Source organism: Salmo salar, chromosome 05 (genome assembly GCF_965601325.2).
Source record: "Salmo salar chromosome 05, fSalSal1, whole genome shotgun sequence".
In the NCBI taxonomy this organism is placed as follows: domain Eukaryota; kingdom Metazoa; phylum Chordata; class Actinopteri; order Salmoniformes; family Salmonidae; genus Salmo; species Salmo salar.
Genome location: NC_138295.1, coordinates 30,129,231 through 30,154,420, shown reverse-complemented (window position 1 = coordinate 30,154,420; position 25,190 = coordinate 30,129,231). Strand labels below are relative to the sequence as shown.

General features: G+C 40.3%; 1 protein-coding gene across 2 annotated transcripts in view; it reads left to right on the top strand.

The window, feature by feature from the left end:
- Positions 1-8,354: 8,354 nt before the first annotated feature.
- The window catches only part of LOC106604576 (gamma-aminobutyric acid receptor subunit alpha-2), a 60,056-nt gene continuing 43,220 nt past the window's right edge, over positions 8,355-25,190 (top strand). Inside the window, exons 1-4 of one of the 2 annotated variants that reach the window (XM_014199347.3) lie at positions 8,355-8,704; positions 9,227-9,311; positions 10,332-10,447; positions 21,424-21,491. In XM_014199347.3, the coding sequence (XP_014054822.1) occupies positions 9,241-9,311; positions 10,332-10,447; positions 21,424-21,491 (255 nt within the window). In that variant the 5' untranslated portion in view covers positions 8,355-8,704; positions 9,227-9,240. Of the gene's footprint in view, positions 8,705-9,226; positions 9,312-10,331; positions 10,448-13,405; positions 13,610-21,423; positions 21,492-25,190 lie in introns of those variants that run through there. The other variant, XM_014199351.3, reaches the window with a different exon arrangement.

Sequence of the window (25,190 nt, the reverse complement as noted above, 5' to 3'; positions counted from 1 at the left end):
ACAAGTTAGGGGGCAGTGCTTTTGGTCTAAAACTATCAGCACATGAAGGCTCCTTACCAGGCTTTACAAAAGGTAATATTACTGTACGTTTCCAACCAGAAAGTAGAACCTTCTCACTCCAAATATTGTTAAATAATCCCAGGAGAACATGTATGGCCTCTTCAGGTAGATGCTTAAACATTACATGGCATAACCTGGGGCTGTACATCCACAGCCTATTAACACATCTCATCTATGCTAAAAACAGCATCCAAAGAAGAGTCAACTGTATTCATTTTCTTATACACACTAAAATTAGCATTTCAAATCTCACACCTGCGTTGCTTATATACTTCATCCAAAGTAACCCCACTATGTACCCTAGCAAATGTCTTCCCCAACAAGTCAGCTTTTCTTTCATCAGTTAGACATGTTTTGACCCACAACCAAAACTGGAATTCGAGTTGACTTGCTTCTTCCAGTCATCTTTTTCAACATAGACCATACATCCCCCAGCTCAGTATCCCTCCCTATTATAGAGCAGAACAGTCTCCATGCATTTCTCTTGACAGACTTAATGACCCTACGTACTAAAGCTCTCTTCCTTTGGAAATAAAGTAGATTCTCAGGAGTCATATTCCTCCGCAACACTCTATAAGCCCTATTTCTTTCTCCAATAGCCACAGTGCACTCTTCAGTCCACCAAGGAACCACCTTTTTCTCACCCACTTCACTCAATGGTACATATACATTTGCAGCACTCAAAATCAGAGAGGTTGCAGAGAGAGCAAATAAATCAACCGGCCTCTCTAAAGACAACTGTCAAACAGACTTTAAGCAATGATCACCAAACTTTTCCCAGTCTGCTTCATGAAAGCCCCATCTTCATGAATGGTACTCTATCTGGAATAGTTACACAGTTCATGGTACACCAAATTGTGAAATGATCACTTCCAACAGTAGAATCATTAATTATATCCCATTCACACATACAGTTGAAGTCGGAACTTTACATACACCTTAGCCAAATACATTTGAACTCAGTTTTTCACAATTCCAGACATTTAATCATAATAAAAATTCCCTGTCTTAGGTCAGTTAGGATCACTACTTTATTTTAAGAATGAGAAAAGTCAGAATAATAGTAGTAATTTAATTCAGCTTTTATTTCTTTCATCACATTCCCAGTGGGTCAGAAGCTAACATACATTCTATTAGTATTTGGTAGCATTGCCTTTAAATTGTTTAACTTGGGTCAAACATTTTGGGTAGCCAAACAGTTCTATTTTTGTTTCATCAGACCAGAGGACATTTCTCTTAAGAGTACGATATTTATCCCCATGTGCAGTTGCAAACCGCAGTCTGGCTTTTTTATGGTGGTTTTGGAGCAGTGGCTTCTTCCTTGCTGAGCGACCTTTCAGGTTATGTCTATATAGGACTCATTTTACAGTGGATATAGATACTTTTGTACCTGTTTCCTCCAGCATCTTCACAAGGTCCTTTGCTGTTGTTCTGGGACTGATTTTCACTTTTCGCACCAAAGTACGTTCATCTCTAGGAGACAGAACGCGTCTCCTTCCTGAGCAGTATGATGGCTTTGTGGTCCCATGGTGTTCATACTTGCGTACTATTGTTTGTACAGATGAACGTGGTACCTTCAGGAATTTAGAAATTGCTCCCAAGGATGAATCAGACTTGTGGAGGTCTACCATTTTTTTCTGAGGTCTTGGCTGATTTATTTTGATTTTCCCATGATGTCAAGCAAAGAGGCACTGACATAGGCCTTGAAATACATCCACAGGTACACCTCCAATTGACTCAAATGATGTCAATTATCCTAATAGAAGCTTCTAAAGCCATGACATCATTTTCTGGAATTTTCCAAGCTGTTTAAAGGCACAGTCAACTTAGTGTATGTAAACTTCTGACCCACTGGAATTGTGATACAGTGAATTATAAGTGAAATAATCGGTCTGTAAACAATTGTTGGAAAAATTACTTGTGTCATGCACAAAGTAGATGTCCTAACCGACTTGCCAAAACTATAGTTTGTTAACAAGAAATTTGTTGAGTGGTTGAAAAACGAGTTTTATTGATTCCAACCTAAGTGTATGTAAACTTCCGACTTCAACTGTACATGCAATAGAGTTAGAAGCCAGTCTGAGGTCCAGGCAGGATGTAACCCCTCTAACAACATCAACTCTTGTACCACATCCATCATTAAGACATTCTAATGCTCTTGTTTCCATCATATCTTCCACAATAGTACCATTAGCATCTGTATGTGTGCTTCCCCATACACTATCATGTGTATTAAAGTCTCTGCACCATATCTCTAGAGCCCAATTCTTCTGAAATTTCATCAAACATCGCAACAGAGACTTTACGACAAGTGTTGTAAAAATGTTGTAACTTAATATTACTACCTGCACTGTAGATTTCCAGCATCACACATTCATATTCAGATGGAACAGGTATATTACGATATACAAGACCTTTGCTTATGAACGGACCACACCCACCACCCTGTCCAATTGATCTATCAGATCTGATTGAGCAATAACCAGGGATAATACAATCAAGATGTGGTCCAAGCCATGTTTCTTGAACATAGATCACATCAGGTTTGATCTCTAAATTAATGACATCCAGTGGGGCAAAAAAGTATTTAGTCAGCCACCAATTGTGCAAGTTCTCCCACTTAAAAAGATGAGAGAGGCCTGTAATTTTCATCATAGATACACTTCAACTATGACAGACAAAATGAGAAAAGAAAATCCAGAAAATCACATTGTAGGATTTTTTATGAATTTATTTGCAAATTATGGTGGAAAATAAGTATTTGGTCAATAACAAAAGTTTCTCAATACTTTGTTATATACCCTTTGTTGACAATGACACAGGTCAAACGCTTTCTGTAAGTCTTCACAAGGTTTTCACACACTGTTGCTGGTATTTTGGCCCATTCCTCCATGCAGATCTCCTCTAGAGCAGTGATGTTTTGGGGCTGTCGCTGGGCAACACGGACTTTCAACTCCCTCCAAAGATTTTCTATGGGGTTGAGATCTGGAGACTGGCTAGGCCACTCCAGGACCTTGAAATGCTTCTTACGAAGCCACTCCTTCGTTGCCCGGGCGGTGTGTTTGGGATCATTGTCATGCTGAAAGACCCAGCCACGTTTCATCTTCAATGCCCTTGCTGATGGAAGGAGGTTTTCACTCAAAATCTCACGATACATGGCCCCATTCATTCTTTCCTTTACACGGATCAGTCATCCTGGTCCCTTTGCAGAAAAACAGCCCCAAGCATGATGTTTCCACCCCCATGCTTCACAGTAGGTATGGTGTTCTTTGGATGCAACTCAGCATTCTTTGTCCTTCAAACACAATGAGTTGAGTTTTTACCCAAAAGTTATATTTTGGTTTCATCTGACCATATGACATTCTCCCAATCCTCTTCTGGATCATCCAAATGATCTCTAGCAGACTTCAGACGGGCCTGGACATGTACTGGCTTAAGCAGGGGGACACGTCTGGCACTGCAGGATTTGAGTCCCTGGCGGCATAGTGTGTTACTGATGGTAGGCTTTGTTACTTTGGTCCCAACTCTCTGCAGGTCATTAACTAGGTCCCCCCGTGTGGTTCTGGGATTTTTGCTCACCGTTCTTGTGATTATTTTATTATCACGGGGTGAGATCTTGTGTGGAGCCCCAGATCGAGGGAGACTTTCAGTGGTCTTGTATGTCTTCCATTTCCTAATAATTGCTCCCACAGTTGATTTCTTAAAACCAAGCTGCTTACCTATTGCAGATTCAGTCTTCCCAGCCTGGTGCAGGTCTACAATTTTGTTTCTGGTGTCCTTTGACAGCTCTTTGGTCTTGGCCATAGTGGAGTTTGGAGTGTGACTGTTTGAGGTTGTGGACAGGTGTCTTTTATACTGATAACAAGTTCAAACAGGTGCCATTAATACAGGTAACGAGTGGAGGACAGAGGAGCCTCTTAAAGAAGGTCTTTGAGAGCCAGAAATCTTGCTTGTTTGTAGTTGACCAAATACTTATTTTCCACCATAATTTGCAAATAAATTAATTAAAAATCCTACAATGTGATTTTCTGGAGAAAAAAAACCTAATTTTGTCTGTCATAGTTGACGTGTACCTATGATGAAAATTACAGGCCTCTCTCATCTTTTTAAGTGGGAGAACTTGCACAATTGGTGTATGCCTTCTGGCATTCCACTGAAGGATAACAAAAAACATAACTTTAACGATCATCATACTGAGACATTCCATCATTAGTATTATTAGGAGTCAACATATCAACAATCATGGCAACAGTAACATCTGTTACTCCTAAAAACTCTGTTGCTGCTTCCACAATGATCTTCAACTTGGCAGTTCTTTCTACAAATGCAGTCAGGTTGATAACCTTTCCAATGAAGGTTATAAAGTCAATCTGCTGAACTATTAAGGTGTCCTTTGACACGACACTTGTGAGCAGAAGATTTCTGAGCAGGTCTCGTATCCATGTCAGGACTAGCATAAGCAACATTTCCTACAGTACCCTGTCCAATTGATCTATCACTTATTCCATGAGTAACCCCATTATCTTCATCATTCTGCCTAATAGTTCCACCAATCTGCCTTGCAGCCTCTGCATAAGAGACATTATGAGTGATTTTATATCTTTGGGCCTCTCTAGCCTCTTTCTGCACCTGGTATCCACCAATTGTTGCTGTGTCCCCCCCATAATTACAGCAGTTAACTTTTCATTTTTTGTACTTTTCCCCCTTTTTCTCCCAAATGTTGTGATATCCAATTGGTAGTTACAGTCTTGTCCCATCGCTGCAACTCCCCTACAGACTCGGGAGATGCGAAGGTTGAGAGCCATGCATCCTCCGAAACACAACCTTTTCGTAGCCACACTGCTTCTTGACACACTGTTCACTTATGTGTCGGAGGAAACACCGTCCAGCTGGCGACCGAAGTCACCTTGCAGGCGCCCAGCCCGTCACAAGGAGTCGCTAGAGCATGATGGGAAAAGGAAATCCCGGCGGGCAAAACCCTCCCCTAACCCAGGCGATACTGGGACAATTGTGCGCCACCTCATGGGTCTCCCCGTCACAGCTGGCTGTGACACAGCCTGGGATCAAACCTGTGTCTGTAGTGATGCCTCAAACACTGCGATGCCTTACACTGCTGCGCCACTCAGGAGGCCCACAACAATTAGCCTTGACATTGTTCCCACATTCACCATAATCATGTTCCCCTCCACACTTGACACATCTTTTCCTTCCATTGCACAGAACCGCTACATGTCCCATTCTTGCACAAACTCTCTAACATTGAAAGCAAGGAAGCCCATCTGTACTTTCTTAGGTAAAACCTTCTCAAACATTAATAGTACTGACAGGCTTTCACTTCTCTGCCACTCTTTCCACTATGCCCCCCTCTACATTTTATATAATCTATGGACATAGACAGTGGAACACCAGAAATGAGCCTCAGCTTAGCCAACGCTCCAGGGACATGACTTGTGATTTTCTTCCCATTGAGAGTTTTCATTTTCAGAATCTTCCCTTGCTGAACATGGTCAGCACAGAATATTAACAGTCTGTTAACAGCCTTCCCTGTGGCTCAGTTGGTAGAGCATGGTTTTTGCAACGCCAGCATGGTGTGTGCAATGCCAGGGTTGTGGGTTCGATTCCCATGGGGGGCCAGTACAAAAAAAAAATGCATGAAATGAAATGAAATGTATGCACTCAGTTGCTCTGGATAAGAGTGTCTACAAAAATGTACCATTACCAATGGACCGGGCTAATGTGACTTCACCTATCTCTTTCTTAACGGCATTGGTTAATTGAATAAGGTGTAGATGACACCCCGTGGTCACATCAAACACAATTGCAACTTTCCACTCTGACACATTGTTACTTTCTTTTTCACTACCTTCACCCTCTACACGTTCTCAACACTAGAAGTGCCACTGCTGTCAACTGTGCTTGTCGCAGGGACATTCCTTTTCCTTCTCACCAGACCATCCAGGTCCATGACTTTCATCATCCCCAACCATACCATTAGAACTATCATCCATGTCGACCACAGTCCAGCCCAGCTGTTGCTAAAACCTCTTCCCCCTATATAGAACGATGGATTGTATTTCGCTTCCTAGTTTGAATTCGAACCCTCGAATGCATCTTCCCCCACCTCGAACTCCTGTGGGCATGGTCGAGGGGAATTCCTTCTTATGACGTGAATATTGACTCTTGAGTATTGTTGAAATCAAATGGTATTTGTTACATGGGCCGTATACAAGAGGTGTAGACCTTACAGTGAAATGCCTACTTACAAGCTCTTCCTCAATGATGCAGAGATAAATAAAAGGGACAATTTGCTGTAAGTAGAAGTATTGTTGTCCGTTAGTTTAATCCAATTAGGGTTCTTTCTGTCAGACTGGTCTCCCTTTCATTCATGGAGGTCGTGAACACAGTTCACTCCAGGCTTGACTGGACGGTGGGACTGGGACCCTCAAAGGTCATGGCAATGAGACTGAAAATGCCATTGATGACCTGTCACAGACTCCCAAGTATGTCCAGTAATGGGATCAATGAAAGCAGCCTCCTGGTCTGGAATGACAACAGGGTGATGAGCTGCAGTAATGTCTCCGTGCTGGGGGGGGGGGGGGGGAATAGTTTTGTGATGAAAGAGGGGTATTGATTTCTAAGGTTAAAGGTTATAATTCAGTTATTGTAATATCATAGTCTTACACAGTACTAGTACTACACAAATGAATATGTGCTGTAATATAACCTAATTTTGGAACCCGGAAGCAAATCTCACATGTTTGCTGGCCATTTAATAGTCCATCAAACTATGTAGCTGTAACCAACAGGGAGAACAAGGAGAGGACAGAGAGAATGGTGACAGTAGCGGCATCAAGGAGAAAGCGTGGCAAACTATTCAGCAGATGGGAGGGGAGAAAGGACAGAGGGTAAGGAAGGGAGAGAGTGTGTGTTGTGTGGTGCCATCTAGATAGCAGTATGGATGGACACATTTGAACATAGATTATCTCATTGCATGTGCTTGTTGACATTAAATGTAGCGACAGGGATGTCACTATGTAATTATATGGAATTTATTTTGCCCCCAAAGCCTATATTGAATTGTGAGATTTGGCTAAGTACAATCTTACAAAAAAGGGTTCCAAAAGTGTTCTGGGAGAACCTTTTTTGGTTTCAGGCAGAACCCTTTTTGGTTCAAGGTAGAACCCTCTGTGGAAAGGGTTGTTCATGGGACCCAATATGTTTTTTTCAAAGGGTTCTCCTATTGAGACAGCCGAAGAACCCTTTTTAGTTCTAGATAGCATCTTTTTGTCTATGAGTGTGTTGATTCATTGATTGAGAGGGGGTGTGTTTATTCCTTACCCTTTACAGCAACCATGTCTTTCCCTGTTGAAACAATAAGTCATTTTTGGGGATGTCTCTCAGCTAAGGAGTGATGACTAGTTGAATCTGTCTGTAAACTTGTCAAGGTAACCATGTTTATGTTCTTCATTCATATTCCTTCATGCACCCACTCACTAGCCACCTACATATCACTGTGCCACCATGGCTATTGCTCTCGATTTGAATGTAGTTTTAAATAAGAAACTGGAGACATAATCGATGTATCCACTGGTATTATACATCATATAGACTGAATGAGGCAATTCATGCATTTCCATAAAGAAATAAATCATTTAAATGTGCAAATGTGTATAGTTCAGATGGAAGTGGTTCCCAAGCACATTGACTTTCCCCCTTTTGAAGTATCAACATTCCTCTTTACTCTGAAATATGGATCTGGTAGGTGGAAAATTCAATTAGAGTAGGATCAAAATTCCACCTCCTTAAGATTGTCATATGTCTTTTTTTTTTCAGAAACAAGGTCTTTCTCCTCCTAAGCCATTTTCTCTCAGGGATGGTTACAGCTCATCTCATAGTGTATAATTTTGCAGATTTGTTTTTCTTAAGAGCAATAAAGATTTAATAAAATGCCATGCAGTGTATGCAACACCCTTGTGTTATTACATATGTATTATGCTATTATTGTTGTGTAGTTACTGGGTTAAACAAGAAGGATACAGAAATGTTCATGTATAAACAATTATTGGTCAACCTTATTGTGTATTAATTAAATGTTTTTAATTCATTGGAAAATTGTTACATCTGTTTAAAACCTTAGTTTGTAATCCATAATGCAATCAAACTTTAGCATCTGCCTTTTTAGGTGTGTGTGTGTGGTGTGTGTGTGTGTGTGTGTGTGTGTGTGTGTGTGTGTGTGTGTGTGTGTGTGTGTGTGTGTGTGTGTGTGTGTGTGTGTGTGTGTGAGAGAGAGAGAGAGAGAGAGAAGCGAGAGAGTCGCGGAGCTTGTGTGCCTTTCCCCTGTCACGAGGTAAACTGAATTGGAAGCAGAATGGGAAAATATGACACGCTGAACAAGACCCAGTGACATCAAGGACTATGCATTTGTCCGCTATTAAATTATTAAGACAGTGCATAATTTGCCATAACTGTGATCTATTGGTGCTTTGAATTTATAATAAGTATCACTCTCGTTATTTTCGCGCGGCGCGCTCATTCCATCTTGAGAGACGGCACATCGTAGTGGTTCCATTAGGTTCAACTTTAACATCTGGCTCAATTTCTGTACGAATAATTGCTTGCAATTAGGCTACGTCCAGCATTCCAGGTGAGTCTCCTCGCTGATGAAAAGTCGTTTTGTGATGAGAAAGATATGAGAGTTCCTGTCTGTTTCTCCGCTGATCTCATACATCGTAAGTAGCCTAGCCGAGATATCATGTAGAGTTTATCTCAGTGGGGATACCCCTAAAACATTTCTGCACACGAGCAAGGGATTTTAGAACGGTGGTTGAGAAGGAGCCGCTCTTTTGAACAACGCTAAATGTTTAGTGTTAGACAGTGGAAATGATTATTCAACAGAGGCATGTTAGGCCTAAGTGTCAATGAATTGTAATTGCAGTCTCCCTAGTTAACATGGTGTAAATGTTAAATGTAATGTATGTTTTTTTTCTACGCGCATTCAAATGAATTATTTCCAGTAATACTGTATCTAGGTATTTATTATCTGTGTTTATTGTGTGTTAATTTGAATATATTCCCGTAGAAATAGGCCTACACCTAGAACAAGATACGCAAAATCAACAGCTGAACCATTATGGCTCCATGATGTATAGTCTTCCCTGGTGTGTAGGTGTACATGCAGCTATGAGGAATAGAGACTACATTTTGCAATGTCTACTCAACTGCCTCACACTGACGCTCCTCTTGCAAACGAGGTAAGTCCTTGAATAATCTTTTTTTTTTATCAATTATGTTTTGTCACATTACACAGGAAGACTGAAAGTATACCACTATATCTGGGATTTGGAATTGAATTCCTTTAGTTTTGTACGCAACACAACCGAATGTAGGGACACTATGTTTTAGTAGCCTAACCTATGAATAGCCTATGTATTTATCATGGTGAACATCAATCAGGCTTTGTCGACGTGGGGGGCTTTGTGAGATTAATGAAGTGGGTGATTTTCTGATTATGTTCCTGCGGGTGGCGATAGAGTACAGTCGCTACTCTCAGTCTGAAAAAGCAGCACTCACTTCAGATGCCATTGAGCGTGAGTCACTAATATGTAAATAGCGCTTGATTTCAATGCTCAAGAAAAGACATTCCATGAGATCACTCAGTTATCTCAATTGTGCCTATGTAACTACTATAGGAATGCATACGTTTGTGTTGGGACACTTTGTAAAGTGGGACATTGTACTGTATGGCCAACTTACAGTATATGTAGTGTATAGCCTATATAGTGTTTGTAACACAGCTTATTTTAGTAAGGTAGTGTAATTCTCAAATTGACCAGGAAGTCTCATGGTTCCGGCATTTTTGGCACATTGCACTTATGTCACTGTATCAAGAGCCCTCATGAATATAGCTTGTAGACTGATATTAGTATACAATCAATCAAGAAACCAATATGTCAGTCATTTGATTAACCAAGTAATTATCCACATCAATCACATGCAACGAGAGCACATTTAATGAATGTATGCCTCTTCTGATTATTGGATTCATGAATATACAGCTCTGTTGACATTTGCATATTCAATTTTGTTTTTGCTCCAAGATCAGATAGCACACAAATGTTCAGCACAGAACTGGGTCATCTGGGAGGGTGCTTGGGAAAGGGGGAGAGTGTGTGTGTATGTGTGTTCTTTTACCTTTTGACTTTATCTCCTCTTTCATTCCCTCTGGAGTAACTATGCAAAGGCCTCATCAATCTGACTTGTCTGTATCCCAGGCCGGTGATTGCTGATCCTACAACAGATGCCTTCAAGAACAACATCACTCTCTTCACACAGATCCTTGACAGACTTCTAGATGGCTATGATAATCGTCTTCGACCCGGCCTTGGGGGTAAGGAATATCTCTTGGCTTCAATAACTATGACAAAACAAGCTCAGGGCCTGTATACATAAATGGTCTCAGAGTAGGAGTGCTGATAAGTTTATCATTTTAGATCATAATTCATATTACATGGACAGGGGGAGACCTGATCCTAGATCAGCACTCCTACTCTGAAACACTATGAATACGGTTCCAGTTTGTGAACAAACCTTTTAGAAAGACATGGCATAAATTCACATCACAGATTGTGATGACTTTAACTTTGTTGGCTTCATTTGATTAATTTTCCTGTCAGGTTTAGTGGCAGTATTCCTCACAGTATTTCCGTCAGCATGCAGAAGAAATAGTGCCAGCGATGTGTCTACTTGTCTTGTAATGTGTGAAATAGTGTGATCATAAATCATGTAGAGTGTAGCTGTGTGCCCAGCAGACATTTGTGTGGAGAAGCAAAACACAGTTCAGACAATGTTTCCCCCATGACAACAAAGTGATTGTCATAAAAATAAGCTAATATTTTCTCATTACATTTAATGGTGCTGCACATGAACATATTGGTCATCAGTGGGTTTGCTATCCCAAATCCTCAGTACAAATCTGTTTCCTAAATGGTATCCTTTTCTCTACACAATGCCCTACTTTTGACCCGAGCCCTATAGGCCCTAGTCATAAGTCGTGCACTATAAAGGGAAGATTACTATTTGATTACCCTCCTGCCTGTTTGTTGAAAGTAGTGTTGTCTAGGCAGCAGGAGGCGTTTCAACAACGGTTCCCCAGAGGAAACAGCATCGACACTGAGCTGCCCTTCACCACCATACACAGAAGAGTCTCCTTAACAATTTATTAGGAAACTGCCCTGTCCTGTTACAGCTGCTTTCAATCCACACGATCAAGATGTTGGTTGGCGTCTTTTCAGATGGGCTATTTGCTGCACTAGCACATTGGCCACCTGGGAAAACCCGCTCTGTGTTTTGGCATGATGGTCTAGTTAGGGATCTACACTAGACACAAAGACATGCTTTATAAAGGACAGATCAGTGCAGTCCACTCCATCAATCTGGGATTACAATTATGCCTGGAAATAGAAGAATGAATGGCCGTTGATTTAACAGTATGTCAGCCCCATATTGTTTTGTCAGTTCTGTTCTCCTGTGTGAAGGGGGGCAATCACCTGCCCATCCTTTTTGCTCAAGTATGTCTTAACCCTTCTTGCTTTCGGTCCTCCTCCTCAGTAAACGTTGACCTGTGCACTTTGACATTGGACCCCGACCCAGCACACAGCTACTGTATCACCAATATCAGACATCATAATCAGGCTAGTGTCAATTGAGATACTAGTAACCTGATACCATGCTACTGTCAACAGAGATACAGTACTAGTAACCTGATACCATGCTACTGTCAACAGAGATACAGTACTAGTAACCTGATACCATGCTAGTGTCAAAAATTGTGTACCTCCACAAGTCTGATTCATCCTTGGGAGCAATTTCCAAACCCCTGAAGGTACCAAGTTCATCTGTACAAACAATACTACGCAAGTATAAACACCATGGGAACATGCAGCCATCATAACGCTCAGGAAGGAGACATGTTCTGTCTCCTAGAGATGAATGTACTTTGGTGCGAAAAGTGCAAATCAGTCCCAGAACAACAGCAAAGGACCCTGTGTAGATGCTGGAGGAAACAGGTACAAGAGTATTTATATCCACAGTAATACGAGTCCTATATCGATATAACCTGAAAGGTTGCTCAGCAAGGAAGAAGCCACTGTTCCAAAACCGCCATAAAAAAGCCAGACTGTGGTTTGCAACTGCACATGGGGACAAAGTTCGTACTCTTAAGAGGAATGTCCTTTGGTCTGATGAAACAAAAATAGAACTGTTTGGTCATAATGACCATCGTTATGTTTGGAGGAAAAAGGGGGATGCTTGCAAGCCGAAGAACACCATCCCAACTGTGAAGCACAGGGGTGGCAGACTGGTGCACTTCACAAAATAGATTGCCTAATGAGGAAGGAAAAAAATGTTTTAAAAAAAGTTTGATTTTGAGAGTGAAAATCAGAAAAATCAATAGCAAAACACATAAAAACATAGGAAAATATAGGATTTTTAACACTAGGTGGGCCTTTTGGGAACCTTTGGGCAAAATTAGAGTTTAACCACTTTTCCTGGCACCACTACACCACTGCGTAGGACCAATGGAAAGACATCAGTCACACACACAGCATGATGTTAAAGATACGCAGTTCTTAAACTTGGACATAATAAGCCAGTAGGTCCCAATCATAATAATACAAAAACACAACCATTAATCATTTCCCAATTGACATTTACAACTATTACTTAATCGCAAAAACATTTCACGTTTAGCACACAAAGTAAGCGGTGACCTAAAGATTAATGTGGAACTGACAGCATTTTAACTACTTTGCAGATATGAAACAAACAGACAATCATAATATCATTTAAAAATATACAATTCCCAGTTTATGCTACAAAACCAAGTTTATAAGAGGTTTTAAAAATAGGTTTTAGTATACTCAACGATCCATAACGTACACTAAGGCATTGTTGGCAGAATAGATGGATGCAGTTCAATGAATGATTAATATAATTCACCAATACATTTCTTGGTAGTCCAAAAAATATTGCTATCAGGTTGTAAATCACAGGTGGCCATGTACATTGTTTGCTGCCTCCATTCGGGATGCACTTTTTCAGATTCAATGACTCAATATTTCGCGCAAAAACGGACGAATGTAACTAAGACTGGGAATGGCAATACAATCAAACGAGCAAGGGCGATGGTCACAAGTCAGCCATAACGTGGCTAATAGGTTAGCGTATCTATTTATGTAGCAAGCTAAAAACCTAAGCCTAACTTTAGCTACTATGAGGATGCCATGCCATTGGAGGAGTGGGTGGGTGGGGGGGAGTGACTGACTGACTTTTTCCATATCGTTTTTTTGGTGGCTATACACAGCTAGAGATGCAGGTGTTATTTGGTTAGCTTACAAAAAACTTTAATGACTGTTTTCATATCTTATCTCTTGTGTTTGCAAATTTACTCTGGCTATCTACTCTGATTTAAGTGCACTCTCGTCTGAGTGTGCCAGAGGGCAGAACAACTGGTGAATTTACGAACTCGCAACACCTGCTGAATATGACTGGGGTCAGTAAATGTTGGCAAGAAAAGTAATAGTTAGTCAAGAACACTTAGATAACATGTAAACAGCCTAACCAGCTCTGCTACGCCAAGTAGAATGGTCAGAGTGAGGTGTTTTCTCATTTGGGTCTGGAAGTAGCTAGCCAGCAAGCTAGCCAACTTTAGCCAGTTAGCTTGGGTGCTTGGTTTGGACAAGCATGCATTGGCATGCAAGCTGCAGAAGGACAAGGGGGCTACAATTCCCCATCGTTTATCAGTGCAATGTTGACGGCCAACTAGTTGAAAAAGTTTGAGAGGTTTATCTAATGTTCCTTCGTTCGATTTTAGCTCATCTTGCTCTGAGTAGCATTAGTTGTTGATCTTGTTGTTGATGTGCCTAACTGAGGGAGAGAGCCTACCTCTTCATAATGGTTTGATCAATAGATCTGTAAAGTTCCCAAATGTAAGAGGACTCCCGTGGTGTTTACACATTCGCAGAAATCCATTCAGGTGTATGTTGTGGCTTTTGGTGAATGCGTTCTAATGATCTAAATTCGCGCTGTTGCGACTGCCAGTCTAGTTCAAAGTGAATGATGGCAGGCCAGTGTGGCAAATGGCTTGTTTGTATAAAGGTCTACTGTAGCTCTGATTGACTATAGCGCACCAGTCTGGTGGACTCCTGTCTTAGACAAGACATATGTTTTTATTTGGTTTTATTTACACCAGTGTCTATTAATTGTCCAAACGCACGCCCACTTTCCCATTCTATATTGCTATAGAATTTTCACAAGTGCCTTAGTATACAGTACGTATTTCCCAAACATTCAACAAATTTATGAAAAACTTAAAAATGACCATATCTAAGCGGTCGCTTGTCAGAATTTGTCTTTTTGGTTTCATATTCTTCCTGGGGGTGTATATGAACAGATTTTAATAAGATTTCATGTTGCTAAAATATTGTCAGTTCCAATTTAAATGCAGCATTGTTTCACACACAAGTTATTTTCAGAGAGATGGCTAACAATAGCAAGCGCGCTGCAAAACCCCCCACAATTCCACTCACTAGGGAATGATCATTTACAACTAACTTTTTGGTCAAATGTGTTCTTGAAAAGTGAGAAGCTAACAAATTAGCAACAACAATTTGTAAGTCGCTCTGGATAAGAGCGTCTGCTAAATGTCTTAAATGTTAAATGTAACATCCTCTTTGATAACACCTGCTGCAGCCGCTGCAAACTAGCCGATAACAAAAGCTAGCTAGCTAGACTGTGGGAAAACTACTGCTCGCTATTGCGCAGTGACCTGTTGGCCTTCAAGTAGGCAGAAGTTTCCATACATTTTTGTAAAAACGGTCCCACTCATTAAGTCAAAATGTGACCGCTTGATTCCACTGTCACTCCAAAATGTTGCCCTAATACAGTTGAATGGCAGATGCCTTCATCTTGCTTCTGATGGCCTACCCAATGGCTGACTTGGCTAGCTAGATTTTTCGCCCCAGAGACCAGCAAAGAAAAATCCTGATTTGATATTTTTTTCTCTTCAGTGTTAGCCATTTTCTTTCCAACAAAAACTGAAGAGATTAAATCAGAACACATTGAAAATAATAGTATTATTATTATACAGTGCATTCGGAAAGTATTCAGACCCCTTGACTTTTTCCACATTTTCCAGCCTTATTATAATATGTATTAAATCGTTTTTTCCTCTTATCAATCTACACACAATACCCCATAATAACAAAGCAAGAACTGGTTTTTAGAGTTTTTTGCAAATGTATACAAATAAAAAAAACTGAAACATTACATTTACATAAGTATTCAGACCCTTTACTCAGTACTTTGTTGAAGCACCTTTGGCAGTGATTACAGCCTCGAGTCTTCTTGGGTATGACGCTACAAGTTTGGCACACCTATATTTGGGGAGCTTTTCCCACTTCTCTCTGCAGATCCTCTCAAGCTCTGTCAGGTTAGATTGGAAGCGTCGCTGCACAGATATTTTCAGGTCTCTCCAGAGATGTTCGATTGGGTTCAAGTCCGGGCTCTGGCTGGACCACTCAAGGACATTCAGAGATTTGTCCCAAAGCCACTACTGCGTTGTCTTGGCTGTGTGCTTAGGGTCATCGTCCTGTTGGAAGCGCTCTGGAGCAGGTTTTCATCAATGATCTCTCTGTTCTTTGCTCTGTACTTTGCTCTCTATCAGAGTGACCATCGGGTTCTTGGTCACCTGCCTGACCAAGGCCCTTCTCCCCCGATTGCTCAGTTTGGCCAGGAGGCCAGCTCTAGTAAGAGTCTTGGTGATTCCATACTTCTTCCATTTAAGAATGATGGCGGCCACTGTGTTCTTGCGGACCTTTGATGCTGCATAAATGTTTTTGTACTCTTCCCCAGATGTGTGCCTCGACACAATCCTGTCTCGTAGCTCTACAGACAATTCCTTCGAGCTAATGGCTTGGTTTTTGCTCTGACATGCACTGTCAACTGTGGGACCTTATATAGACAGGTATGTGCCTTTCCAAATCATGTCCAATCAATTGAATTTACCACAGGTGGACTCCAATCAAGTTGTTGAAACATATCAAGGATGATCAATGGAAAAAGGATGCACCTGATCTCAATTTCGGGTCGCATAGCAAAGGGTCTGAATACTTAACTGAATAAGGGTTTTAATACATTTGCAAAAAATTTAAAAAACCTGTTTTCACTTTGTCATTATAGAGTATTGTGTTTAGATTGATGAGGATTTAAAAAAAAAAAATCTTTATGTTGAATAAGGCTGTAACGTAACAAAATGTGGAAGCAGTCAAGGGGTCTGAATACTTTCCGAAGGCACTATATTATCATAATCATTATTTTATAAATCCTGAGCCCTTCTCTGATGGCTTAGAAGGCTCCTTTTCCCCCACTGTGTTTGGGTTAGTAATAATTTGTAGAGGGGCTCTATTTTCCCTCAGTATGCATTTTTTCACTAAAGAATCTGAATGTCTAAAGAATCTGTATGTTGTTCAGAAATATTAACACAGAAATACGGGACATTGTACTGGACAACTCTTATTATGGTGGTGATTTGACAAAATGACCTGATACCATACTAGTGTCAACAGAGATACAGTACTAGTAACCTGATACCATACTAGTGTCAACAGAGATACAGTACTAGTAACCTGATACCATGCTAGTGTCAACAGAGATACAGTACTAGTAACCTGATACCATGCTAGTGTCAACAGAGATACAGTACTAGTAACCTGATACCATACTAGTGTCAACAGAGATACAGTACTAGTAACCTGATACCATACTAGTGTCAACAGAGATACAGTACTAGTAACCTGATACCATACTAGTGTCAACTGAGATACAGTACTAGTAACCTGATACCATACTAGTGTCAACTGAGATACAGTACTAGTAACCTGATACCATGCTAGTGTCAACAGAGATACAGTACTAGTAACCTGATACCATGCTAGTGTCAACAGAGATACAGTACTAGTAAACTGATACCATACTAGTGTCAACTGAGATACAGTACTAGTAACCTGATACCATACTAGTGTCAACAGAGATACAGTACTAGTAACCTGATACCATACTAGTGTCAACAGAGATACAGTACTAGTAACCTGATACCATGCTAGTGTCAACAGAGATACAGTACTAGTAACCTGAATAGTTGTGGTGATATTTTCTTTAAAGACTCTGATACTGCGACATCCATGTTTTTCTTTGTGTCATTTGTTCATAAATACAATTTACCACAAAGTGTTCATATTTTCACAGTTTAGCTCCAAAATTTCCCTTAAGATCTTTAAGGGGAACACGTTCTGGTGGGGAGGTGTTGTGTGATGGAACACCGGCCCTCAGGCGTCATCATGGACATTGGTTGATGTATCAGATGTCTCATTGTTGACCACCACCGGGTCATTCCATGTAATTAACTATGTATGTGGCTAGTGGGTAGCTAGACCCAGGAGTCATCTCTCACCCCCTGGACACCTCACCGTGTGTGTTACGTTCCCCAGTTTCTGTGTTGTGGGTTTGTTTGTATGTATGTGTTTCAGGATGGCTTCCTGAAGTCCAAAGCAGCTGATTGGTCGGCCCCATCGATATTTGGAGCTCTGACCCCGCCCTCTCATCAAAGGATACAGCTGTCTTTAATTGCAGACTCCTTCTGCAGTTTTATAAGCCAGTGTTCCTTTGTTTGGAGGGGAGCTTATTGGTATGTTCTGTGTTGGTTGTTGCTCAAAGGGAGAGCTTATTGGTATGTTCTGTGTTGGTTGTTGCTCAGATAAAGCTTCTTTGATGTCCTGTGTTGGTTGTTGCCCAAAGGTTTTTGTAAAGTATTTTGTAACCGGTCCTGCTGAGGTATGTTTTTGTCACAAGGACTGTTTTGATTATTTAAATTGATTACTTACGTTAGTAATTATTCTGTTTTTGTTCCCAGGGGGGAAGGGGAAGGCACCTTGGGAGTGCTTAGGTAAGAGGCCTGCGGGCATACATATACCCGTAGTATGTACTCTTGTCTATGCACACTAGGTAGGAACTGGGCGGATCACTCCCTGTATTTTGGTTATCACGCCAGGTGGCGTTAAGAATAGATAAGTAGTGGGTAGGCAGGTAAGGTAGGAGAGGGGCTCTTTCCGTCCAGCCCCTTTTTCCCCAAATTACTGTGTGAAGGAATAAATTCCCTGTTAATGGTAAAATTTTCTGTCTCACATCCTTACCCGCATCTACAGTCACTTACCTCTTTCACTCCACGGGGAGTTGCGTGTAGCAGGGTGTTGCGTTCCCTCCTCCGAGAGGTGTGCGTAACTGTGTGTGTTTTTGTGTTCTAGCCTTTTAACAAGCTCATAAAAAGCCAAACACTGTTGGCAGAAACCTTCACATAATGATCATGCTGCCTTCTAGAGGAAGGTTGAGCTGAAGGTGAATGAGTCTCTAGGTGTGATGTTAAACAACAAAGCAAATGTTATATTTAGAAGCATTGCGAAGAAGTGGAATTGTAGGGCCAATTACTGTAGTTATTGCTTGAAGTGTAGTGTCTTTGTGAGATGCTACTACTATTATTGCTACTACTACCGCTAATACTATTACTACTACTATTACTACTACTACTACCGCTAATACTACTACCGCTGCTACTACTACTACTACTACTACAACAATTCATAGAGAAATCATTTTAAGTGTAATTATTATGTATGGCTATGAAAGCATCTCCTACCTTCATGAAAAAATGCATCTGCCTCCCTCCTCCATCCTCTCACTCCATCCCTCTGTATCTCATTTGATTTGATTTCCAGGTGGCCCAGAGCCTGGGCCTCCCACAGGATCTGGTGTCATTTTACATTTAAACAGATATTCAAGGGGCCATCAGCCCAGAACAGCATCAGCCATATGGTGATAGTCTTTGGCGTCGGGGAAAGGCCTGGATGGCAGTATGTGGTACAGTAGCACTGACATACTTTCTCTCTGGGAAAAATGTCTTCATGCCTAGAGGTACGGAATCATCCACAGACTTATGTAACCCAAAATTGAGTGGCTTATGAAGAAAATATTAATTGATGCCTAGGCTGCATTTGTTTTGCTATCTGTTTGACAGACGTTGGATCCCAGAGAGTCATTTAACTTGTATTCGAAAGCGATAAATAACTGAATATTTTCATGATGCAGATTAATAGTGTCTGCCTTTCTTTAGAAAGTGCATTACATTTTCCCCCTATAATTTCTCCAAGAGTTCTCTTTGCTTTGTGTCCAGGTTTTCTTTAAATGTATCGTAGCCACTAGCCGAAACAACGTCACTACTAATCGCTAAAACAGAATCTGTGTGGGTGAGCTGTTGTTGAAGACTACCCAATGCAGAAGCAGTAGCAGCAGAATAGCCTGCAAACCTGCCCTTTTAATCCTCTGGGTTTCCAGCCGGATTATTTTAACCAGGGCTAGCTGCTCACTGGTCTGTACGAGGGTCAGGAGCACACAACCCCACCCCCTCACATGTGCACCTAGGGAATCGCCTGAATTCCTGACACTCCAAACTAATGAGTTGTATCCTCTGTCAACACAGTGTTGTGGAACTATTCATGTCATTCAGAGCAGCTATATTGGAGGATATCTAAAGTTGACCTTCCAGGCAGGTCATATACATGCTTCCTAGTTCATTTAGTTGTCCTTAATATAGAGTTAAAGAAGGCTGGGTATGATTGTCAACCCTTTTGTCTTAATTCAACCCTGTTCTACGTTAATTGAAAGAACAATATCTCACTTTATAGATAGATGCTATTTTTGTATTCAACTATAAATAGTGCACGCGTCTTCAGTTTGGGTGTTTACTATTGTCACTTAGTTTAGACAGTTGACAGCTCTAAATCACATAAATGACAAGCTGTAAGGGAACATGACTAAACCACTCGCTTTGGTCCGTCTGAGCTGAAGAAGTGAACCTGCACTACATGGTACGATAAATAAAGTGGCCTCACATCTTTGGGATTCAAATGCACTCTGAAAAGAATCCAATGTAATAAACAAGTGATTTGTCCCCAAGGGACGCTCCTTTGTACTTGGGCTGGTATTAAGTATGCATCATTTGTTTTGTTTTTCACGATTTGGTTTAATGTTCCATCGAATATGAACACGCACCACGTCTGCTGTTATTGGTGATCTGGTTCTATGGAGTTATTGACTGTAGTTATGACCATAGAATCATAGAGCAGTGTATTATAGGGTCTCTATCCACAGGATAACTATGGTATTACTGCATTGTAAAGGCTTCACATTAAAACAGTGCATTAAGATGGGGTACATCGGGGTCACTGTCACTGGTGTCATATTTCAGATTTCTACACCTCTGGTGTATTTTCTTCATCTATTGTGTGTCTGCACGTGTCTGGTTTACACACGTAAACACCTACTTTATCATGCAATCCAGTGTATGTATTGCTACATTTATTGCACACATTACCCACCGATCTGCCTGTTTCTCTCAATATGCACTACTTCATAAATAACTAAGCATATCCATTACCTGTCTGGATGCATTTTGTCAGCAGACGCAGTGAACAGGGAGTGGTGAGTGCACTGGGCCTGTTTTGCCTTGCCTAGTCACCTTGCATGAGAGCACTCACTTTATTTTAGGCCAATGAGAAGCTCTTTAGAATACATGTGAGTTACTGTGTGTGAGTTACTGTGTGTGAGTTACTGTGGGAGTTACTGTGTGTCGTGTGAGTTACTGTGTTTCTGAGTTACTGGGTGTAAGTGACTGTATGTGTCTTGTGAGTTACTGTGTGTGTTGTGTGTGAGAGAGAGAGTGAGAGGGAGAGTTACTGGGTGTGTGTCTGAGTTACTATGTGTAAGTGACTGTGTGTGCAGCAGAGAGTGGATAACATAGCCGTTAAGTCTGAAAGCTTTTTTAAGAAATTACCCAAGCATGTTAGATTTAACTTAATGAAAGAAGAACTCAGGAGAGAAAGCAAAATGTGTGTACTGTTTTCACTCGCTCTGAATAAAGGCAGGCCTGATAGGATGGTGTTACAGGCAGGCCTGATAGGATGGTGTTACAGGCAGGCCTGATAGGATGGTGTTACAGGCAGGCCTGATAGGATGGTGTTACAGGCAGGCCTGATAGGATGGTGTTACAGGCAGGCCTGATAGGATGGTGTTAGGTGTAAAAGTCTAAGTGATGTTTTATTGCAAGGCAGGGAAATGCCACTCAAAGGATGAGCTACAGTCCTACTTAAATCTGTAATAATAGTATTTTTTCCAGGTTTATTCATGTCCAGCCAGGAAGAAATGGTCTCGTGATCAGACTTTGTTTTGTTCTATATTAATTATCTTTATGTTTTTCAGATCGTATAACAGAGGTGAATACCAATGTCTACGTCACCAGCTTTGGCCCAGTTTCAGATACAGACATGGTGAGACCACATTCCAGTCTTACAAGTACCTTGTTCCCAAACTGAGCTGTGCTGGGTTGGCCTGGTTACACATTCATCATATAAAGTGAGCTTGTAATGTATTCGAGGTTTAAAAAGGCTTCAAAAGTTTGTAATTTCCACTTAACAGAAATATCCATTAATTATAATCCACATAATAATTTATATTTCCTGTTGCTGCCGGATTATTTTCCTGCTATGAGAAACTTTTCAATTTAAAATAGCGTATCTGTATGTAGGGAAATTAGTTTTATCTGAATCATTGTACCACTATTCAGAAGTCTCTGCAACTGATAACCATGGAAACTCAATTGTGATAAACATGTTAGGAGGGTAAAGGACCAAATTGGTTCTTGTGATTAGTTTCTGTAGTGTTTTGCAATCAAAACGCAGAGTAAATGGGTAGGATAAGAGAATAAACAAATCAATAGGCAGGATAACAGATAACAGGATAATATGGTACTACACAGAACTTTGGTGGAACTGAGCCCTTAGTTTAAATACTACATAACACCACAGAATAAACAAATAATGATTTTTGTCATTCTATGTTTTGTTTACCGCTTCATTGCAAAACCTTGGCACCATTGTGAACCATTTTCCTTTTTGTCGCTTATTTGGACCACTTAGTTCTGGTCGTATTCATTAGGGCACACCATAACAAAACGTTTTGAAACTGAAAATGAAAAGGAGCGTTTCTTATTAAACATGTTCCGTTTGCCCATTCCTGTTTCGGTCTGTTTTCTTCAGTTTGGTGCCAAATGAATGGGACCGGTGTTTGTGTTCGTTCCAAGCAGCTTAGCTTGGCAATAGTGAAGCAACAAAGCCCCAGTAACCCTGACTCCTTAAGATTTGGTCTATATTCCCATTGTGTCTCTACCTTAGCTACCGTGTTCTACTCTTTTTCATCCTGACTGCTATTTCACTGTCTGGCCTCCGTTTGGTACAGCTACATATAGAAAATAAGAAAATATTAAAAGAAGGGAATGATAGGAGAACTTGAGATGTATGTATGTATGTATCTATGTATGTATCTAGTTCTCCTATCATTCCCTTCTTTTAATGTTTTCTTAGTTTCTTTTCAAGGGCAGAATTGTCCATAAATGTTTCTTTCCTGGAGCTCATCCCCATGCATTTTTGTCCCCTCGTGACAACACATTGACACATTTTAGGGTGAAAATACACTTTGGGGATGAAATTTCACTTCCTTATGTTATAAAATACATTTACCAAGACAAATATGATTATTCATGTTCTGAATCGTTCAGTTGGGTCTTTCTCTAACATATCATTAACATTATATCTAGAAAGTCGGATTTCGCAACTTAATGCATCCAATAATAAGCACCGAGCTCAGTTGGCAGGTTTCCCGTAACAACTTTTGAGGATTTCATATTTTGTGGTTGTCATCTTCAAAGTTGTTTCTGTGGATTGCTTAAAGTAACATTTGCATGACACAAGATTAATTAAATATAAAAGGCTTTGAAAATGAAAAAGGCTTGGTAAAGGCATAGATATGCTTGTTTTTGTGAGAAATATTTGAAAAAATAACAGGAATTTCAAGTTAATATGAAAAGCGTATACAAAAATGTCATGTCTCAAAATCGATATCCATCTTACCTCTATATTGTTTTATGTCCTGCGGATTTCAGAGAAAGATGACAACTTTATTGGGAAAGTGAGCCTGTCAGGTAGAATTTTTACCACTTTTTCTCTCTGGCATCCATTGATTTAGTCACCCTAAATTGGGCCACCCTACAAGGGTAAAAGCTCCAATAACTTTTAAACATATTATGATATAGACATGGGGTTTGGACCATTGGTTTTCTTGGAGGAGTATCTACACAAGTAACATTATTATTTTACCCATTGGTCAAAATATGTGTTTTTGATTGGACTCTCGCTCTCCCTCTTCCTTCGACAGTTTTGTCTTATGAATTATTGAAAATCTACTCTTTATTCAAGTCACTTCTTCATTTATCGCGGGCTTGTTTTTGAAAAAATACACACCCTTTAAAATGACAATATCCAGCACAAGCCATTCTGTAAAGCAACATTATGGTTCCGCTGCTAATGATTAAACATTTATGATGTTTGAAATGCAATGCATAATTCAAAAGCTCATTAATGGAATAGCAAAATATACATTACGGACAACTATTAAGTATTCAGTAGGCGAGTGTTCCATATCATGGCAAGGAGCATTAACGTAAGATGTGTACGATGATCTTGATGCAAAGCCATGACTTAAAATCCTAGGGAGACTAACTGTATTCTTATTTATTAAAATTTGTGCTTTGCATTTATAGAATAAGGATTTGTGCATGGTTGTTGGAAGCTGGGATATATGAATGATAACTCAACATAGTAGGGAAATCCCAAACATTGTCCAGTGGACTAAACGAGCTGCATATAAAAGATATATAAAGCGCATAATACATTATCTGTTATTGCCATCAAATTCCTAGTGGCTAAAGAATGATGAATTGACCGTTTGCATTGCCCATGTGGTCTCATAAGATGTAATATGCTGGACATCACACCTAAGGCCTATACTGTATTTTGTTCCCCAGCTCATATGATTTTGAACACACCAAAACGCATACCGTTTGCCCTGGAGCCCTTAACAAGCCAGGTATCCTTTTGAGGGCAGGATTTGGAGAAGGACGGATTAGATTCCTGGGATATGATGATCTAAGACAGGATAGTGTGGCATGTAAACATCTTATCCTGTTTACTGTCGCTTTTGCACTCTGCACAGGCTGTTTCACATTTCATGGGTGTTGTGTGATGTTTTCATTTGATTGTCAAATAAATCACTTCAAAAAGAAGGCTACCTGCGCAGTTCGATCCACCATAATAATTTAGCCTACTATAATTCCCCTACTATTATTTACTACTGGCAACTTTCACCCCAAATTTAGACAAGTTTCTGCTTACAATTTCTGACATTTGTTTGTCAACTATAGTTTGATACATGCAGCTTCTCTTCTGTCATAACTTGTTGCCCAGAAGACTAAATAAAGTAGTGCTCACCAGAATAATATCTTACATCGATAGACTGAATGCATTAGTAATCGAGTTAACACTGGTAAAGTGGTCTGTTTTGTTTAGGGGCCGTGGGGGAAAATGCAACAGTGGAAAGATTGGTCCTGTGCAAAATGTCATCAGTTTGACCAGTTTTAAGGAAATGAAAAGCTGAGAAAACAATGAAACACATTTCTGATAAGACTTCAAGTCATCTTGGGTGCATATTTTATGTGGTTGAAAAACTGCCTTTTTGCATAAGTGTTAAAGATAACACCTTACACAAACATTCACATTTTCTCGAGAGATGCTGAAAGAAAGAAATCATATGTTCCTGAGACAAAATTAACATTTGTTGAATAATTTCACTGCAAGAAATGCATAATTCTGCAGGAGTTAAGACTAGATTACGCTACATGTGAGAGATTATAGGCCTGCAGCAGGTGTCCATATTTCAATTACTATTCAATTTAACCCATACACTTAAATTAGGAATATTCTGTTTATTCATGGATACAGGGATACCAATGAGTGGGATATCAAAGGTGCATGTAAACAGCTTATCCCAGATAAGACCTTAAGAGGGATATGAGCTACTATCCGGAACAATGTGCACATGTAAACATGGTCAGTGGGGTCTGAGAGGCGTGGTAG